The sequence below is a fragment of the Ptychodera flava genome, chromosome 16 (assembly GCF_041260155.1).
Source record: "Ptychodera flava strain L36383 chromosome 16, AS_Pfla_20210202, whole genome shotgun sequence".
NCBI classification, from domain to species: domain Eukaryota; kingdom Metazoa; phylum Hemichordata; class Enteropneusta; family Ptychoderidae; genus Ptychodera; species Ptychodera flava.
The window spans coordinates 18,683,972-18,703,198 of NC_091943.1; the positions used below are offsets into that span (position 1 = coordinate 18,683,972).

General features: G+C 40.2%; 1 protein-coding gene across 1 annotated transcript; it reads left to right on the top strand.

Moving 5' to 3' along the window:
* The first annotated feature begins 1,275 nt into the window (after positions 1-1,275).
* On the top strand, positions 1,276-8,822 carry LOC139114201 (acetylcholinesterase-like). Its single transcript, XM_070675779.1, has 3 exons — positions 1,276-3,242; positions 5,015-5,259; positions 8,263-8,822. The coding sequence occupies exons 1-3, from the start codon at positions 1,681-1,683 to the stop codon at positions 8,400-8,402; spliced, it is 1,947 nt and encodes a 648-aa protein (XP_070531880.1). The 5' UTR covers positions 1,276-1,680; the 3' UTR covers positions 8,403-8,822.
* The last annotated feature ends 10,405 nt before the right edge of the window (positions 8,823-19,227 follow it).

Below are 19,227 nucleotides of genomic sequence, written 5' to 3' on the forward strand. Positions count from 1 at the left end.
CGACCTGATCGGTGAAACAAGAGCAATGTCCTTCTTTCCATTAGAAACACGTACATTATTGCTTTCACACATTAAGCTAAGAAACCTCGAGAGTACAGTGAGATTTTACTTGAAACTGGCGATTCAGATAATCCACAACCATTTCAGCTCATTGTTGAGTTTTAAAAGATACGGGACACTGCGTTTATGGCACCAAAAACAACATAAAGAGCAAAACCTTCTCTCTTGTTATACGAATCTTGATCGACGTCATTAAGATTCCTCACCTTTATTGTAAATAAAAGATAGGAAGAGCAAAGAGAGGCATCTTATGAATGTCAGCCACTCCCACAAATTAAAACCAATTTCGTTCAAAGTACGAACACACTCTGGTAAATCACTGACCTCCCAATATTTTAACGAGGCGACGTTGCACTAGATCGCAACAAGATCAAGTGCAAGTCTAGCTCAAGCGATGAACATGACATGTTTACTGGTAGTCCTCGTATAAGCAAAGAGTTCGACGTACTTAAAGGTATACAGTCACCTGTAATCTAAATATGCCTATAAATGGTCAAAGAGGCGTTCCTTGGTATTCAAAATGCCCATGAGGGGGCGCTGTTTTAAAAAGCGGCCACCCGCTTAAAATCAGTGATTGGTTAGACTTTCTCTTTCCATGGTAACCGTGGCAAAATTGGAACAGGTGACAGTATACCTTCAAGCGAAGAGTATATATGTTCGCGTATCGAGTTGAAGGAGTCAATGTGATTTGGATGGCCAGAACAACGAGTTTTCTTAATAGAACGCAATCGCTTTAACATGTACTGAATAAAAATTGTTTGCTGTGTTCAATCTCGTATGCGATTCAATTAAATTTTGTGTAACCTTATATTCTAATATCAAAACAATGTACCAGTACCAGTATATGAAGTGTGAGCTTTGATATTTATGCTCTTAATCTTGCATAATCATTTATGTATTTATTATTTATTTACTAAAAAGTATTTATGATTAACTCAAGTCTTCCACTGGGAGCGTCGGACTTCTTTATGCCTCTTAAGTCAACAGTAAAAATACAGTAGGACACATTAGGAATCGGATTAACTCATCTGTGCTATGTCAAGTCATTCACACTGGTCACCCTCATATATGTGAAAGCAAAGGCCTTGCTGATAGAAATCCATTACATGTACAGGTTGCTAATATCATTCATACCCCAATACTACAGTGTTAACTTATTAGTATATGCAAATCCATCACATCGTGTGTCTCAAATGTGTCCTGGGGGGAGGGGGCAGGAATGCATGCTGTAAGGCCCTCCTGAGTCTTGGCGCTGTAGAACCCTGGAAGGCATAATATAATTAGGTACAGATACGCATAAGGCTGTGCGAAAATCGGGAAAGATGTTACATTATATAGTATAACATTGATACTCTTATCACCCGTGTCAAGTACCACTGTGTTTTTACGGTATTTAGAAGTGGGCTCTTGAATTTAACTCGGTCAGTCTATCACTGTGTACTGCGCTACAGGCGGTAAACCACTGTTACTCTACCCCACACGGATTTCCCAACGTATGCCATTTCCCACTTGGCGTGTGCTGCTTCGTTCAAGGCGCCGATGTGATCAAGGTGGTTATAGCACTAGACGCAGACGCGGACATCCATCCAGATTTACCTGTTGATTTAGATACAGTCAAAGATGGGATACCCAGCAGGCGTTATCATCGCTCTGGGCCTGTATATCTGCGACTTCTGCGTCGACAGCCACGACGGTGCAATAGCTCGTCTCGGTGATAACGGCAGTCTTCTCGGTCGGCGTCTTGACGTCGTAGGTGCCAAAGTAGACGCTTTTTTAGGAGTTAGATATGCCGATCCCCCCGTCGGAGATCGGAGGTTCCAGATGGCTGTGCCGACTGAGGCATCATGGACCGGGCTGCGCAATGCCACAGAGTTCGGCAGCGCCTGTTGGCAGACGGTGTATCCAAACCTGGAAAACTTCACTGGACACGTGTGGTGGACGACGTCGGATCCTATGAGTGAGGATTGCCTGTTTCTCAATGTATGGACGCCCTTTCCCCGACCCATCAACGCACCAGTCTTCGTCTTCATCCATGGCGGAAGTTTCAAATCTGGAACGACGTCGACCCTTCTGTACAGAGGAGACACCCTAGCAACGGCAGAAAATTGCGTTGTAGTCAGTATGAATTACCGACTTGGCCCGTTTGGCTTCTCGGCCTTCTATACCAACAAGGAGCCAGGAAATCTGGGGCTTATGGACCAAACACTGGCTTTGAAGTGGGTGAAAAAGAATATCCAATATTTTGGCGGTGACCCAAAACGAGTCACTTTAATTGGTCACAGCGCAGGTGCTGCGAGCGTTGGTTTCCACTTGCTCTCACCCATGAGTAGAAGTCTCTTCCACAGGGCCATTTTACAGAGCGGAGCCCCCAATGCACCATGGGCAATAACTTATAAAAGTAAGGCTCTAGAGGATGTCGGTAAAATGGCTAAGGAGTTACAGTGTCCAACGTGGTGTGGGGCGGAACATGTTGAACACGAAGCAATTGTGCAAGAAACGCTGTCGTGTTTGCGTCAACGCAAAGCGGAAGAATTTGTCACAAGGGGTTCAAGTGAGTACGGTCTGAATGCCGTTGTAATCGATGGGAATTTTCTGTCACACAACCCGATTTCATTACTAGTGAACACAAGCCTACAGAAAGATCAAATCCCTGTACTCGCGAACAGAAGCCTACAGAGAGATCAAATCCCCGTACTCTTGGGTATGGTCGACGAGGAAGCAACACTGAACCTCCCATTTTTCGAATTCACAATGTTTGCAGACATGGCCGCCGTTCATGAGACATACAACGAATTGTATCAACAGCACATTAACATGTTATATCCATCTGCGGCTGAGTCGGTAACTGACGCAATTGGCTTTCAGTACAGGAACTGGCTTGATCCCGAAAACGGAACTCTCTTGCACCGCAGTATTATCGAACTTTGGGAAGATTACTGCATGTTTTGCCCGGTCAGGGAGTTCGCAAAATACTACGCCATGACCGGAAATGACGTTTATGCCTATATCTTCGAGAATACGCCAACCAACAGTCCATACCCTGAATGGATGGGTATGGTCCACACTGACGAATTGTTCTTTACGCTTGGTCGCGCTTTGCACGATGAAGAAAACATGACCGAGGCAGAGAAAACGTTCAGTCGCGTAGTGATGAAGTATTGGACTAACTTTGGGAGAAGTGGGTCAGTACATTACACACATCAATAATTTCTTTATATAAAGGATTTCCGTTTCTTTCCCGTGAAGACTTTATAATCATGGCCATGTTGAAATTACTCTGTATTCAGCTTGCTACAGAAATAGAAATCATGGTGCCACTGCCGTTCACAGGCACATTTTTTTCACAGAAAAAAATTCTCATCAAAGAAAAAAATCTCGCGTCCTGACTTCAAATAGCGGTGAATCCGAAGTTGACTAAGATAACAGTAGTTTATTCGGAACTTGACTGCTTTCATATCGGGGCAATATCAATACATAATTTTTTTTCACAGTTTAATGCAATACAATATCGAACTTGAGACAAGAGTTTATGTTCAAAATAAGAAATATTTGTTTTGAATTATCTGCTCTCATTCTAAAATGGTAGGAGTCGAAATACTGGCTTTCAGAAAAGTGATTGAAATAACTGTTACTCCAACTGTGATTACTTCATTGCTATCGTTTACAATGTATTCAATTGAAAAACTTGATACTGGAGAAAAAATTACCAAATATTTACCAATTCAAAACAGCCGTAATTCCTGTGTTCGCACTATGGGCAAAAATCAAATGTTTAGGCTTTCAGAAAAATATGCCGGTAAAAACTTAACTTTCTCTCTGGGCCTCATAATGAGTCCCTACGAGTCCTATACCAAAACTGTACTGTAAAAGTTTGAGGGTCTGAATGTCTGACCCCGAGGCGCACTGTACTTTAAACGATAGGTACACGTATCATCTCAAGTAATCACGTGCGGTTACCGTGTCTAGTTGGCCACGTTGTTTATTCAGCATCGAGAAGATGTTTATCTAACGGCACATTCCACTCACAGAGTATCCAACGGTCTTTCTAATTAGAAGTGTATCAAGTTACGTAGGGAATTTGAGCGATCTTGGCCTTAATGTTTTCCACCCGGATTCTTCACCAGGTTTCATATCATATTTTGTATAAAAGTATCTTTGACACCGGGATATGTTGCAAGTATGGAGTTTATTCCCAGAACAGGAAGAAAAGCATGCATATTTAGAAGTTAATGGATCCATTTATGATACGTCATTTTCAACCTGGACAGTAAGGGCAACAAAAGGGTCGCTCCAGGCCACTTTCGATAGTTCAAACGCGTCAAAACAAACCCACTATTAAGCGGATAGCCTGTCATTAAATAAACAAAGCTTCGAATTTCAGAGAAAAATTTTAATGTTTTTGCCTTGAGATGATACGATCTGCCCTATGACTTTGGCTGACATTACTTCGAATTTTGTGTAAAGTGTCATAAACTACCTTCTAAAGTTTATCCGGATTACAAATCAAGTGAAACATTTGCCATTGAGTCATGGCACCCTTTCATTGTCATTTGCTGTAATTTCTAAGTTTAAGATGTCGTTGTAGCTAAAGCTACATCAGTGTATTTTTACTTGTTCTGCGAATATTTTCGTCGTGTTTAGTACATAACAATGTATGTTTCCACTTCACTCAATTCTCAATTTTTAACTTGTCAGCAAAGCCTGTATATTTGAAGTATCGAATGTAAGTGTCGACAACTGAAATTTTAATCGATAATATCATTGTATATTGCACAGTTAAATACTTCGTGATTCCTAGCGTTGCATTCTTCTTCAACAAGTTAGGAGGGCGGATAAGGTATAAAGTTGTTTTCTATACTGAAATTATCATCAAAAGTTACCGCTAATGTCTCTTTGATGTGTACTGAATCATACTAATGATATAGAAATCTTACACTTCCTTTTCATTTTACAGAAATCCAAACGAGCCGAGATTAAGCAACACTAACCTCCAACAGTGGCCGAAGCATACGGCAGAAAACCCTTCCTACTTGCCGCTTAGCACCAGCGTGGTGCAACAGAAAACAATCGTCCGTCAAATAGGAAGAGAGAGGCAATGTGCATTTTGGAGTCACCTCGTACCGGAGTTGGAGAACGATGAGAAGATACCACCTGGTTATCACCCTATATTTCTCAGTGATATATACTCTGAATTGGGCGGTACGTAATAAAATCCCGATTAACACCCTTAGGCTATAGATGATGCCCAATCAGAAATACAGAAGAATCTTTTCTGTAACTTTTGACGGATCTGAACAAAGATAAGCAATTAAAGCTATACAGTCACCTGTAATCTAAATATGCCCTTATATGGTCGGTCAAAGGGGCGTTCCTTGATATTCATAATGCCCATGTGAGGGCGCTGTTTTTAAAAAGCGGCCGCCCGCTTAAAATCTGTGATTGGTTAGATTTTCTCTTTCCATGTTGACCTAGGCAAAATTGCAACAGGTGACAGTATACCTTTAAGATAAGTCGTCTTTTTAACTTAATCGATTAATTATGGTAACGTTTCACAAAGTGAGTCCTGAACAACCTCTGAATAAATCATTAAGATTTCAGAATAAATTTTACAGCAAATATTTCCAAATCTTTAGGCAATATACTCGAAAGATACTGAGTGACATCATCGCTATACTATACAACTTAACACCCTGACACTATATATATATATATATATATATATATATATATATATATATATATATATATATATATATATATATATATATATATATATATATATATATATATATATATGAGAGAGAGAGAAAGAAAGAAGCCGCTTGCACGCACGCACTTGATCATGCATTCGTATGGATTGTCTGTACGACGTGAACATAACCTATTAAACATGTTCGTAAACACTGCATTGTATTTCCAAGACGAGCACTCTGCCATGATTCTGCTTCTTGATTAAGAAGAGGAAGAACATTGTTTTAGAGACAAAAATAAGGAAATTGTCGCGAAAACTTGCGGTAACTGCTTTTATCTGTACCTTTCACCATGAGTGTCGACTGCAGCACCGCTCAACTCGGTACAAAGGTCAAACCATGTCGAGATTTGTTCGTGAATTTTGATATCTTGATCGACAGGCAACGACTGACTTGTGTGATCGCATTACTCGCGTCAGTCACCGAAATAAAATATACAGCGTCAGATTTCGACATGGCGATCGATATTTTTGAAATTATCACGCGAATCAAGTTTCAGTGCACAAACGATCCTATTAAATTTAATCTCCCTTTGACTGCTGATTCTCCCGATACGATCTATTGACCTTTCTTTCTTGTGAAAGAACACCAACTTTTTTACAATGTGAGGTTCAATTGCCCGTACAGCTTATAACGTGCATTTTCCGTCGATCCGTAAATTACTAGAATAGTGCTTTGTTGACAATATTTCGGTGATATCTTAAAGAGTGTACGTTGTCGGCGAAGGAGCATCTCGTTTTTTGTCGACAAACGTTTACGCATAGGCCACTAACGGTTACCGCTCAGAATAAACGTGACATCAAGACCTAAAAGCATTCCCAGCTACCCCGCCCAATCTTGGGTACTCCAGCTCTGTAACCGTAATGGTAGTTTTCGTTCGAAAACAGGGACAAGATGCAGGTCTATGTATATCATTCTCTCCCTTTGCCTAGGTCAGCTATCTTCACAAAATATGGAGATGTTATAATGGTTGATCGGTCTAAAAGGTTACGGACTTTCGGAAAACACGATCCAAGACACTCCACCAGATGTCAACTTTTGCAAGCTAGAATGCTCCGGGGGCGGGGGGTTGGGGGCGATGGGGGGGGGGGGTCAAATATTCGGACGTTCACACGTTTACAATACATTTCATCCTGCCGCTTAAGGGGGTTCCGTTTAAAGCTTTTGGAGTAATAGGAGTTTTACTTATGTGAAGATCGAAAATTTAATTTCCTCCATGGAGAAAACACGCAAATGGCTACCATTCAAGAATTGGTAAATATTGGGCAGTTTGTTTCTCTGGTACCAAACTTTGCATGGTAATCCCTGATTTTCATTCTTGATTCAGAAAGGGAATGATTTAAAGTTTCCTTTCGGAAAATTTGAGCAAAAGTTTATGTCCAGTAATGCCTTGGCGCGCACTATCATAATCTAATTAACAACACAATCATCAAGTTATTTCATATATAGCTGGTGCTCTAGTGACACACATTTTAAATCACTGGAACAATTTGATTTGTAAATTTGAAAACATACTTACCGATTTACTGATGAATACAGATCAGGTAATGACTGTTATTATATGACTAACAAATCGATCGATCGATCGATCAATCAATCAATCAATCAATCAATCAATCAATCAATCAATCAATCAATCAATCAATCAATCAATCAATCAATCAATCAATCAATCAATCAATCAATCAATCAATCAATCAATCAATCAATCAATCAATCAATCAATCAATCAATCAATCAATCAATCAATCAATCAATCAATCAATCAATCAATCAATCAATCAATCAATCAATAAGGTTGGTGACCACCCATGGGTAGTGCATAGTTAGCTTATTCAGCTGACTTGCTCATAGCAATGCACGAAACTTTGATCGCAATTATACTGTCATTCTCTTGAAACTTTCACAACATCCGGTACAGGGCATTTCGCAAAAGAATTAAGGTATACAAAAAGTGGGGTCACCATCACAGATTTCAGGATCAGTGGCAAAATTGTTAGTTTCTTTACATGAGAGCCGATGAAATATGATGACTTATTCTGACGGCTTTTGAAAAATTAAACCATTTTATGCATTTTCATTTCACGGTCAGTAATTCCAACATCTGAAAGTCGATCGGAAAAGGCTGTTTCAAAATCTACTCTGAAATGAAATGACAATACTCTACTCTTAATCATTTCCACGGTTTTCTGAAGGCTGTATGAAATTTGTCTTGAAGCAATGTGAGCTGGCTAAAACCCCACGTTTAATGTATTCCTGAGAGATGCATTTCAAAAACATAAAACGGAAACGTCAATTTTCTCACGTTTTGTGTGTACTCACAATTTTTTACTGTTTGCGAAGTCATCCATCTTTAAACATTTATCATTTTGGTATTTACATGGACTAAATGACTGCGTGTAACACCATTCCGACGGAATAATTTCATGCTTTTCCCTTCTTTTCCTCACAGCTTCAAGGTCATCTGGGGTCGTCTGTTCCGGGCAAGTGACTGTATCGGCTTCTACACTCAACATACTGATTGCTCTCGCAATTTTTGCGGTTCATGTTTCATACTTTGGATACGTATCCGGCATATTAATGTGTGGTTGATTTAACGACTTTTCATATCATTCCGGACTTTAAAAAAACAACTTGAAGTTGCCTGTCATGTACATGTCATTTTTACGGGAACAATTAACTAATCTAGAAAAACATACGACATTTTTCGAGTGTAATTTTGCAATTAAGCGTGTAGATGGATAGTGTAAATCACAAATTACTGTAAGATTGTGTAAAGAAGTAGACATGAATCTACTGTTTTTGTGCCGTCGGAGCTTACTCAAATCTCACGTAAACCGGCCTCCGGCAGGGGTTATATATAAATTTGTTGATCATTTTTCTACGTAAGCAAAGTTTACAAACCAAGTGTTTGATTCTAAAATCAATTTAATTTCTGTCGTAGATCTAGTCCATCTTTGCATTCGTTATATATTCACCTACTTGGATAATCACATTAAAATAATTAATTTAAAAAAACTGTGTTCTTGATGCTGTTGCATGTTGGAGTAAGCTAGTATCGTGTAACCGGCTGTTAGAAAGGTAGACCTATTCAGACGTGACTTACGAGTTTACATTGTTAAACGCATACTTGTGTGTCCATATCTATCTATCTATCTATCTATCTCTATCTATCTATCTATCTATCTATCTATCTATCTATCTATCTATCTATCTATCTATCTATCTATCTATCTATCTATCTATCTATCTATCTATCTATCTATCTATCTATCTATCTATCTGTCTATCTATCTATCTATCTATCTATCTGAAATGTAATACTATCTATCTATGTAGATGTATCTATCCAGACGTATATATGTGTATGTATGCAATGTAGGTATGTGTGTATTACGTGAAACGTGTACGTACGTTTTGTATATATATGCGTAAACATGTATGTAAAACATGTATGAGCGTATATATTCATCGATTACGAGGCTATTACCCTTACATATCCTTTTATTCTATGAACTGCCCTACTCATAACTATCATCAACGGCTTCTATTGCGATTAGGCCGGTTATTTTAGTGCGTATAGCAAGCAATTGGCATCAGTAAAATTCCAGAGTAGAACATACAGACTAACACTTCAGGCAAGCGACTTCGCACATACATGTAGAAAAGTGCAAACCACAAACCCGAAACCTATGGGAATCAAAGTAAATTAGAAAAAGTAGCTACAACCCTCCAGGTGCACAGTTGCTTTTCAAAGACCCGAGGTTAGACGAATGGCTGGTTATGAATTCCTACTGACGGGGTCATCACTCCGCATGGCAGTTCACGTCATCACCGACGGTGAAAATTCCTCCTTTGGTCGGTTTGTAAATATGCATACTGTGTTCCCGTTGATTTTTGGATATTTTGGAGGAAATATTCACTAGAGGTGGTGTCTAATACGTGTAGCAATGTCCAACTATGAGTCAACGACCATAGCCGACGTGTTAAACACTCTGAGAGTATGGGCATCGCAGATGTTTATCGCAAATTCAATGTAAATGAAGTGACACGTGTGAGAAATTTCAAACACGTTATTAAGGTAAAACGAGCCTATTGGACAGATAGTCGAACTCTCAAATTTCTGCAATTCTTTTCTGATCTACCCCTTGTGGGGCTTCATTTTAAAGCTCTTGGAGAAAGAAAAAATTTAACCGGCTTAGAGTTTTGAAAATCCAAAATTTATTTTTCCCCATAGAGTAAACGCTGGAATGGCGGCCATTTTGAATTTCAAAAATCGCAAGTGGGGTAATTTGTTTCGCTAGTTCCAAACTTTGCACGATGACCCCCGATTTTTATTGTTGAATTTGTAGAAAATGGTTGAAATTTTCATTGAGGAAAGTTTGATCGAAAGTGTTAGTCTTTCACTTTCGACGCGCATACTACCTTAACGAAAAGAAACAAAGAGATAGCTATATGCAAATATATCAAACTCTTCCTACTGCTGTCAATATATATTATAACATTCATGCGTTTTACTTTGTGTGAAATTGCCCTCACCAGCGGTATCGAGTGGAATAATTTCAACTTGCAGCTAAAATTATAGTACGGTGGTTTGCGTGTTGCTTATTAAACGCTCTGCCAGGATTATCCTATTACTGAAGTTCGCGACTATACAGGAAGACCCGTTAAATGGAACGCTTGCTTGATTGTACACCTCAACCATGAGAAAATACTTCCAGTAGATTTCGTCGGTCTATGCTAGAGGGTAAAAACAAATAACAACATAGTAACAGGTATTTGTTGTGTGGGATTATATCTGGTGCTTGGAGGAGACCCTGATCAAAATATTACTAGGTCTGAAATATTTGCATTATGGCATGCTGATTTATTTTTCAAATATTTTTTTTTTTTGCATCAGGCAGGAAAAAATCTACTATCCACGGATGGTATGTTACCCGAGTATCTGGAATCATGCTGTCCTATTTCAAAGAGTGCACAATATACAGCTTTCGGTGGAATGCGTATCGTTCATAAAGAGAGCACACGTGTGGAGGCCATTTGACGATTCAAACAGTTAAAAAAACCTTGAACATACGAAGAAATATAATTCTATAAATAAATTGATGGTTAATTTTATTGGGCATGGGACAGATCATAACCTGTCTACATATTTTACATAGCTGAGATGTGTGCATGTACAATTATCATAGATCCTCGTCCAACGCGTTTGTGCTTTAAGGTAGAACGCGCCTCGGGGACAGATATTCGGAACTTTTTTAATTCTTTTCTGATCTTCTGCTTGTGGGGGTTCATTTTAAAGCTCTTGATGTAAGAAATCTTTTCACCGTCTTAGTTTTTCGAAATTCGAAATTTTTATATTTCTCCATAGAGTTAACACGGGGATGGCGGCCATTTTGAATGTCAAATATCGGTAAATCTTGGGTTATTTGTTTCTCTATAGTACCAAAATGTGCACGGTGACCCCCGATTTTTATTCTTGATTTTGAAAGAGAGTGGTTTAAAGATTCCTCGAGGAAAGTTTGAGCAAAAGTTTAGTCTTTCACTTTCGACGCGCGAACTACCTTAATGCTGGAAATAGGTCTGAAACGAGCGAGGCACAAACGTGAAAAAGAGAACGTTTGATGAGTCTCATTTTAAGCCATCAAGCGTCAGATGCAATATTAACGATACTGCACTGTAAGTTATCATGACAAAGTATTAAAAAATTAATTCCGCTTTAAGACCAAAAATATTTAAGCCCCTTCTTCATTCACTGTATCCCGCATTTTCGACCATCTTTTGAAAGTAAGTTAATACTTCAGCCCTCAGGCTTGCGCACAAATCTCTCTTCAGACTGCCTTAGCTTCTAAAAAATGTTGGCGTCGTAATCATTTCTGGATTTTCACTGCAGAACACTGAGCTTAACGACAATGATCCAATGTGCCGGTAAAACATATCCAGGCTCAGAATGAGTAAAGATATATCTGTGAAAAAAGTCGGCTCATTTAAAATCAAGTGTCGGACATGCTAGGGACGTTCCTTTCAGATCGATTCATTATTTTATTCGTGAAATTGACGACGAAATAGCAAAGCTGCATATCAAACACTGGTTGTGCCAATCGTCAATATTCAGGATCGTGAGCTTAAAAGAAAAGAGCTGCGTTTTCGACTTATGAATGCATTTGCTTGCTCAGCAGTACGTTACCCTCTCTGTATTCCATCTCAATTTACTGCTGTGCAACGACTAGAACTATACTGTTTAAGTCAATTATGCACTGTAAGTGATGCAAGTACATGACTCAAAGCATGGCCAGTTGACGGTTTGCATTTCAAATCCATCAGCTATAACACAGATCGATAGTATAACGATTGACAAAGAGTTAGGTGTATTGGCGATTAACATCAATAGTCAATTTAGATGATTTTCATCTTGCATAGCAAGGCCAGGTAAAAGGTGCAACGTTTTTCAATGCTGCCATAATTGAGACGGAATGTACCCCGGGACAAATTTTTGGACTCCCAAATTTGTTCAATATTTTTCTATTGTCTACCTCTTCTGGGCTAATTTTAAGAAGAACAAGAAAAAAATTCACCGTCCTAGTTTTACGCTAAAAGAAAATTCTATATTTCGGTAAGGAGTTAACACAGAGACAGCGGCCATTTTGAATTTCAAATATCGCTAAATGGTTGGTAGTTTGTGTCTCTAGTATCAAACTTTGCATTGTGACCATCCATTTAAATCCTTATACTTGGAAAGACAATGGTTGACAGTTTCTGAAACTTTGAACAAAGGTTTAAGTCTTTCACGTTCGAGGCGCGTACTATCTTAATTGGCGAGAGATCAAATTATATTAAATCAATTCCGCTTTAATTTTGCTTTGACACTTGAAAACACACATTGGCTTTGTTTGAAGTTTATTTGTAACGATTACAAATCCGTAAATGCATAAAACCTAATAAACTTTTTAAACTAATGTTGGCATTAATCTCCCGTTACGTTTATCCGATATGTTCCTGGTTTGAAAGGATGCGTCAAATAACGCATGTTCAAGGATAAATGATTAATAGACAATCGACTGCTGGCTGAGAAATGTGAGCTTTCAAGGCACGTTGTCAAACCAATAAGTAATGAACTGTATTAATTTCTCTCAATTTGTGCAGACAAGCCCTTGCAATTTTCGACATCAAGCGCCGTCCCGTGGGAATCGGCGGATACTATTATTAGTTAATGGGAAAGTGATATTTATGAATGGCTTGTCTACAACTTGACTGGAATAATGAGACTTGGAAAAATGTAGGTCACTTGGACGGAGTAAACGCCCGATTCCTGCAACAACTTGAGCGAGTTCCAGTGGGAGCAACCCGACTTAATCCGGGCTTACTGGTAGCACTTTGAGAGCATACTAAAGGTGCGGCTAGTTCCCAACATGCCAAAGTCAACAGAAGATTCAAGTAGATGGCAACTTAAGAAAATCTGCAATTGGTCACCTGAATGTTGAAGAACTTGAACAAGGAGTAGTCGTTGACCGGAGTCCGAAGTCCTTACCTACAACTGTCAAAATATTTATGTGGTGAAATTAACGGTTATACAGTCTTTGCGATGACGAGGCACTGGAGCGGCGTTGAATCTAACAACAAGTAAAACTGATACTACGTATAGGATTTATTCACCGTGCGGTTCTTGTCACTCTACAGTGCTTGTACTTAATATCGCGAAGTGACTATTTCAATTGACCCATTTCGATGTAGTATATGGCCTGAATACTCGTGAAATGCTCGTCGACGAGTGCAGTCCTGTGAATACCATTACACTTAGTCTAATTTTGTAACATTTCATGGTGTGAAAACTATTTGTTGTGCTGAAATGATGCCAAACTTGGTCGATCCAGACAGTTTCAAAAGAACTTTATGAAACTTTGCGCAAAATGCTTATGACTGAACAGCCGCGGCGAAATGCTGTCACGGAAGTGTTCTACAATTCAGTGTTGGACTGACGGGTTAACACTAAGTAAGCTTACAGAATTTGCGAGAAACTAGCGACAAACGGACTCTTTCTCACCTTTTGCAAGAAATGTGCTTTTTCTCGTACTTGTTTTACGAGAATATTGTACTCTCGCGAGAGATTGATTTTTCGCCGTCAATTGGCAAGCAATCGCTTTTCTCCCTCTACATTCGTAATTGAGTGCGGGCATGCATTTATTTGCAGATATACAGATGTAGAGCAAGAAAATCGATTTCCCGCTGATTTGACTTTGAGAAAACAATATTCTCACAAGGAAAGTGAGAGAATATTAATTCCTGCACGTTTCTCGCGGAAAAAGCGATAAATTGTCAGTTTCGCTCTATTTTCTCCGCACAATCCCGTACCAGTGCAAAAAGAATATTCAAAACGGCATGCTGTGGGGGCTTTTCTCCCGTGTGAATATAAGACACAGGGGTCGAAAATTCAACTCTTTTTCTTGTTTAAATTTTTCGCATAGTTATAGACACCGAAAAGGTTTTAGGAAAGATATGCTTGGTTGGACGAAGAATAGAGCTGCCAATGATTAGGTTAGACTCGGGGAATCTTGGAGGGCTCATGCGCGTTCCGCAAATTATTTTTCCGCTCAGTCACCACGCCTGCTATCTCGATAAACAACCAACTCTGCACGCGACGAGGTCAGGGATGCCGACCAACTCGTTCTCGTCGCGTGTAAAACCTTGAGAGACGAAACTTAATCTCTGACAAAGATGGTGTGCGAGTGATTGATAGCGAAGCTGAGAATACATGAGAGACTGACGTTAGATAACATTACATTCATATTATTTTTACTCGTGCCCAGCTGGTATCACAGAGCGATATGGTATTCAGAAAGGGGAATACTAATTTGATAGCATATCGTTAGGCGCTGGGTTACAGACTCAGTAAAGCAGTGCAGCATGAATGAAATGATCTTATCTGAGATCAAATTGTAAGGCTGCTCAAAGTCTCTTTCGTTGAAACTGTTCCCGACGACTCTTTGGTGCAAGTTTAACTACCTAGTTGATGTATCGTAAAAGTAGCCTGCAAGATATTCACGTTGGATGCGAAGATGGGATACCTGGCGGGTATGATCATTTTGCTGAGTCTTGAAGTGAGCGTCGGCGACTTGTGCGTGTACAGCATCAACGACCCGATAGTCGCTTTAGGCGAAGGTAGAAGCATGCTCGGCCTTCGCCAGGACGTTCTCGGTGCACAAGTGATGCCTTTTTGGGTGTACGTTACGCTGAGCCCCCTGTCGGAGAGCGCAGATTTCGAGCGGCGGTGCCGGTGGACCAATCTTGGCAAGGTGTCCAACGTGCCACCGAATTCGGGAACGCGTGTTGGCAGAGCTACGCCGCCGTTCCGGACAACTTTACCGGGCACGTGTGGTGGACAACCGCAGATCGACGGAGCGAGGATTGCTTGTTTCTAAATGTTGGACCCCTTACCCTCGACCGACCAAAGCCCCAGTCTTCGTTTTCATTCATGGAGGAAGTTTTCGTGTGGGATCCTCATCAACACTCCTATACCGGGGGGACACTTTAGCAGCGGTGGAAAATTGCGTTGTGGTGAGTATGAACTACCGACTTGGCTCGTTCGGCTTCTCAGCCTTCTACACCGACAAAGAACCAGGAAATTTGGGACTAATGGACCAAACATTGGCCTTGAAGTGGGTTAAAGACCATATCAAATATTTTGGCGGTGACCCAAAAAGTGTCACGTTAATTGGTCACAGCGCAGGTGCTGCTGGTGTTGGTTTCACCTGCTCTCGCCAATGAGTAGAAATCTCTTCCAAAGAGCCATTCTTCAGAGCGGAGCTCCAAATACACCATGGGCAATAGCCCACAAGAGCGAGGCGCTGCAGGCAGTCGGCAAAATGGCCAAGGAATTGAATTGTCCATCATGGTACGAAGCAGAACACGTCGAACATGAGGCGATAGTTGAGGACACACTATCGTGTTTAAGGCAACGCGAACCAGAAGGATTTTTCACAAGCAATTGGCGTGTCCCGATCCCCAGCAGTGTTGTCGTCGATGGCAAGTTCCTGTTAGATAACCCCTTTATCATTATTACTGAACACTAGCCTTACACAAAATAAAATCCCCATACTCATAGGAACGGTCGACGAAGAAGCAACGCTAAGCATACCTTTTCCCGAGTTCGATAGCGTCGCAGATATTAGTGACGTACATCAGAGTTACGACACTTTGTACAAAATCACATAAACTCGTTGTTTCCGTACACGAAAGAGTCAATACAAGATGCGATCGATTTCCAATACAGGAACTGGCTAGATCCAGACAACGGTACCCTACTACATCGTAGTATTATTGAACTTTGGGAGGACTACTGCATGATTTGCCCGATCAGTGAATTCGCAAAGTATTACGCCATGACCGGAAATGACGTTTACGCCTATAACTTTGACCGGCAGCCTACAAACAGCCAATACCCTGAATGGATGGGCATTCTGCACGCGGATGAGCTGATTTTCACGATGGGACGTGCTCTTTATGAAGAAGAAATGTTGACTGACGCAGAAAAATTGTTTGGTCGTGCTGTCATGAAATATTGGGCTAACTTCGGAAGAACTGGGTTAGTATAAAATCTCGACTATAAGTTCTCGTGGCTATTATACTGGACACCTGTTGCCTGGTCATGAGGGCTATAGTGGCCGTTTATCACCCCAAAGGGACCGTGCTTTACCAGAAACACATCGCTATTTCCCGAGGCCGTAGTCGGAGGGATATGGCGACATGTTTCTGGTAAAACACGGCCACGAGGGGTAATAAACGGGCGCCATAGCCCGAATAAAGACCAGGTTATAAGTGTTTTATAAGACACGACACGTCATGTGCTATGTTAATTTTTAGCGTGCTTTGATATGTACTGCAACAATCCATTGCGAAAACTTTACTCGTCGAGCCTTCCACAGAGGCGGGTAATAGTATTGCAAATTTCTTCACAAAAAAGAGGCAAAATATCCCAGACCCACAGCGTAATGTCCTTGGCTGCACTTGTATCTTTGTAGCCAATGAGCTCTTCAAGTTCCTATGCTGTCGGAAAGGAAAGTCTTTCTGTTTTAGTTTGTGGCTCGTCGCTCATCCCGGGCGCTCGACGATGTTCTTTTGACCGCTAAAAATATGCAGACGACACTAAGCGTATGGTCACGTGACCGGGCACTTTTCCAATAATTATTTCCGAAGGGAATAGTCTTTCAAAAAAAATCCATTGGTGTCATCACTTTTTTCGAGTCAGTGAGAACTAGACGTATGTATTCTCTCGTCACGTGACGTATTCTGGCCAATGGCAACACGGAATGAGCACTTGTAAAATGACAATAGCATTTATGCAAACGACATCATTATAAAAAGTGACAAAAAGTACTGTTATGTGAGTATATGCGAAATCGATGGATGAAAACAAGCCCTATAGAGAATTCATGAAATCATTAGAGTAAAAAATTAATAAGCTAAATGTTCAGAATACGTTCATTGAAATCTTCAATTTGTGAAAAATCAGTAACCACAACATAATCAACAACGACAACGTAAACAACAGCAAATTTTTCTGATCCTTAAACGAAAAATAACAATTTAAAGTTTTCTTACAGTTTCATTGTTTCATTGTACACATAAATTTTCTTTTATGCAGAGTGCAAGCAGCGAGTTAGGCGGGGGGATGTGCCCGACCACCAGCAGAAAATATTAAGCTTGAGATAGAATGCGCCTTGAGGACATATTTTCTGACATATGGGTCCCATACGACCTTTGAGCCAAGTTTCGACGACTGTGACCCTTTAATATATCTTTAGCAAGGTTAAATGATAATTGCTTTGACATTTAGTGAATTTCTGAACGGCATTGGGATATCATGCGTTGGGAGTCACAACGAATAATCTGGAGCAGCTGTCGATGCGTTTATCAAAGCAGCTGCAAAAAAAAGCAATTATACCAGTCCTCTTGAGCTTAGTACCCGTTAAGACGAAGGTGACGCTCTCCCATGTTGCTTTCCCGACACAGTGTAATTCATATCAGCTTTCCGGGTATCATTCAGCCTATTTCGAAAGGACAATCGGAAGGCATGACTTTTGGCGAGAGCATATCCCCTGCAACTAGTCATACAATTCTGTAGTAGAAGATTAATTTCCAAAGAGCCAACAGACACGTGGGTTCACGTGAAACTTTTCGCATACATGTTACTGTGATGATAAAGTCAATCGTTTTGTGAAGAATCTTCTAAATTTGAAGAAATCACTGCTACTGTAGCGGTTGCGTTTCTAGGTCATGAATAAACATATTGGACATGCCCCTATGGCGAACCCGTCCGTAGAGAGCTCTGAAGAATATAAGGGCAGTTTTTGTAACCCTGATCTCTCGCGGGATTGATAGTCTTTCGGAATACTTCACTTTTCCTTTGTCGTTTCCTTTTAAAGGATAATATAGGCTAAATTTATGTCTTTTCCGTTCCGGTCGTAATCGGTGATTCATTTAAACATTTTCCTCGACTGTTAATTTGTGGCAAATTACGGATATTGGGAAAACAAAATAAACATCAAAATGGCAATATTCGTCTTCATGAAAAAATACTTCTATTTTGTGTAATTAACTCCTGAATCCTGCTAGGATCACATAGTCGGTTTCGGAATAGTGACTGTGACGATGACCTTGAACTACAGTGCAAATTATTGGCAACCCGAGAATATTCCGTGACACGTGACTGAAAATAGCTCATAATTTACGAGTTCATCAGAAAGTGTCTAATTGCGAATTCCAAAGATAACATTGAACGCTCTTGCAGTAAATAACAAGTGACCTGTGCATAAATGAATGAATTTGTTGATCTTCAAACTTAAATATCAGATGGTTTGGTTCGTCATTTCGGGGGATATTTGGGATGACAAACTGACATTACTTCTTTAAGTAAGTTTATACCAACTCTTGGTGCGACATGACGTTTATAACTGCTTGTTATTACGCCAATCATTTTCATCTTCCTCTTTTCAGAAATCCAAACGAGTCAAAAGATATGAGCATCGACCTCCAAAACTGGCCAAAACTCACGCCACACAACATGCTGCACCTAACGCTAAATCCGAGCATAGTGCAGCACAACGCCTCCGTCCGCCCGTACGGCAGAGTGAGGCAGTGCGCGTTTTGGAGCCACCTGGTACCGGCGTTGGCCGATGACGTCAAGATGCCACTAGGTTTTCATCCATTATTTCTCGGTGACCTGTTCGTCGATGCTAAAGGTGATTGACGTTTTTAAGGACACCAATTCACGTCAAATCTTTGCCGGGCGTGTTTAACGTCTTACCCTTGGTTTAAATCTTCATATCACGGAGAAAAGAAAAACTATATATTCTTATAAGGGAGGAAAGAAAAACTATATCTTCCTATAACGGAGGAAAGAAAAACTTCCGATTTCACCGAC

What these genes read in the sequence shown, in the direction of transcription:
- LOC139114201 (XM_070675779.1), top strand. Translation starts at nt 1,681, where the DNA reads ATGGGATACCCAGCAGGCGTTATCATCGCTCTGGGCCTGTATATCTGC. An exon ending in ACTAACTTTGGGAGAAGTGG is followed by an intron (nt 3,243 to 5,014) that starts GTCAGTACATTA and finishes TTCATTTTACAG; the next exon opens with AAATCCAAACGAGCCGAGAT. An exon ending in TATATACTCTGAATTGGGCG is followed by an intron (nt 5,260 to 8,262) that starts GTACGTAATAAA and finishes TTTTCCTCACAG; the next exon opens with CTTCAAGGTCATCTGGGGTC.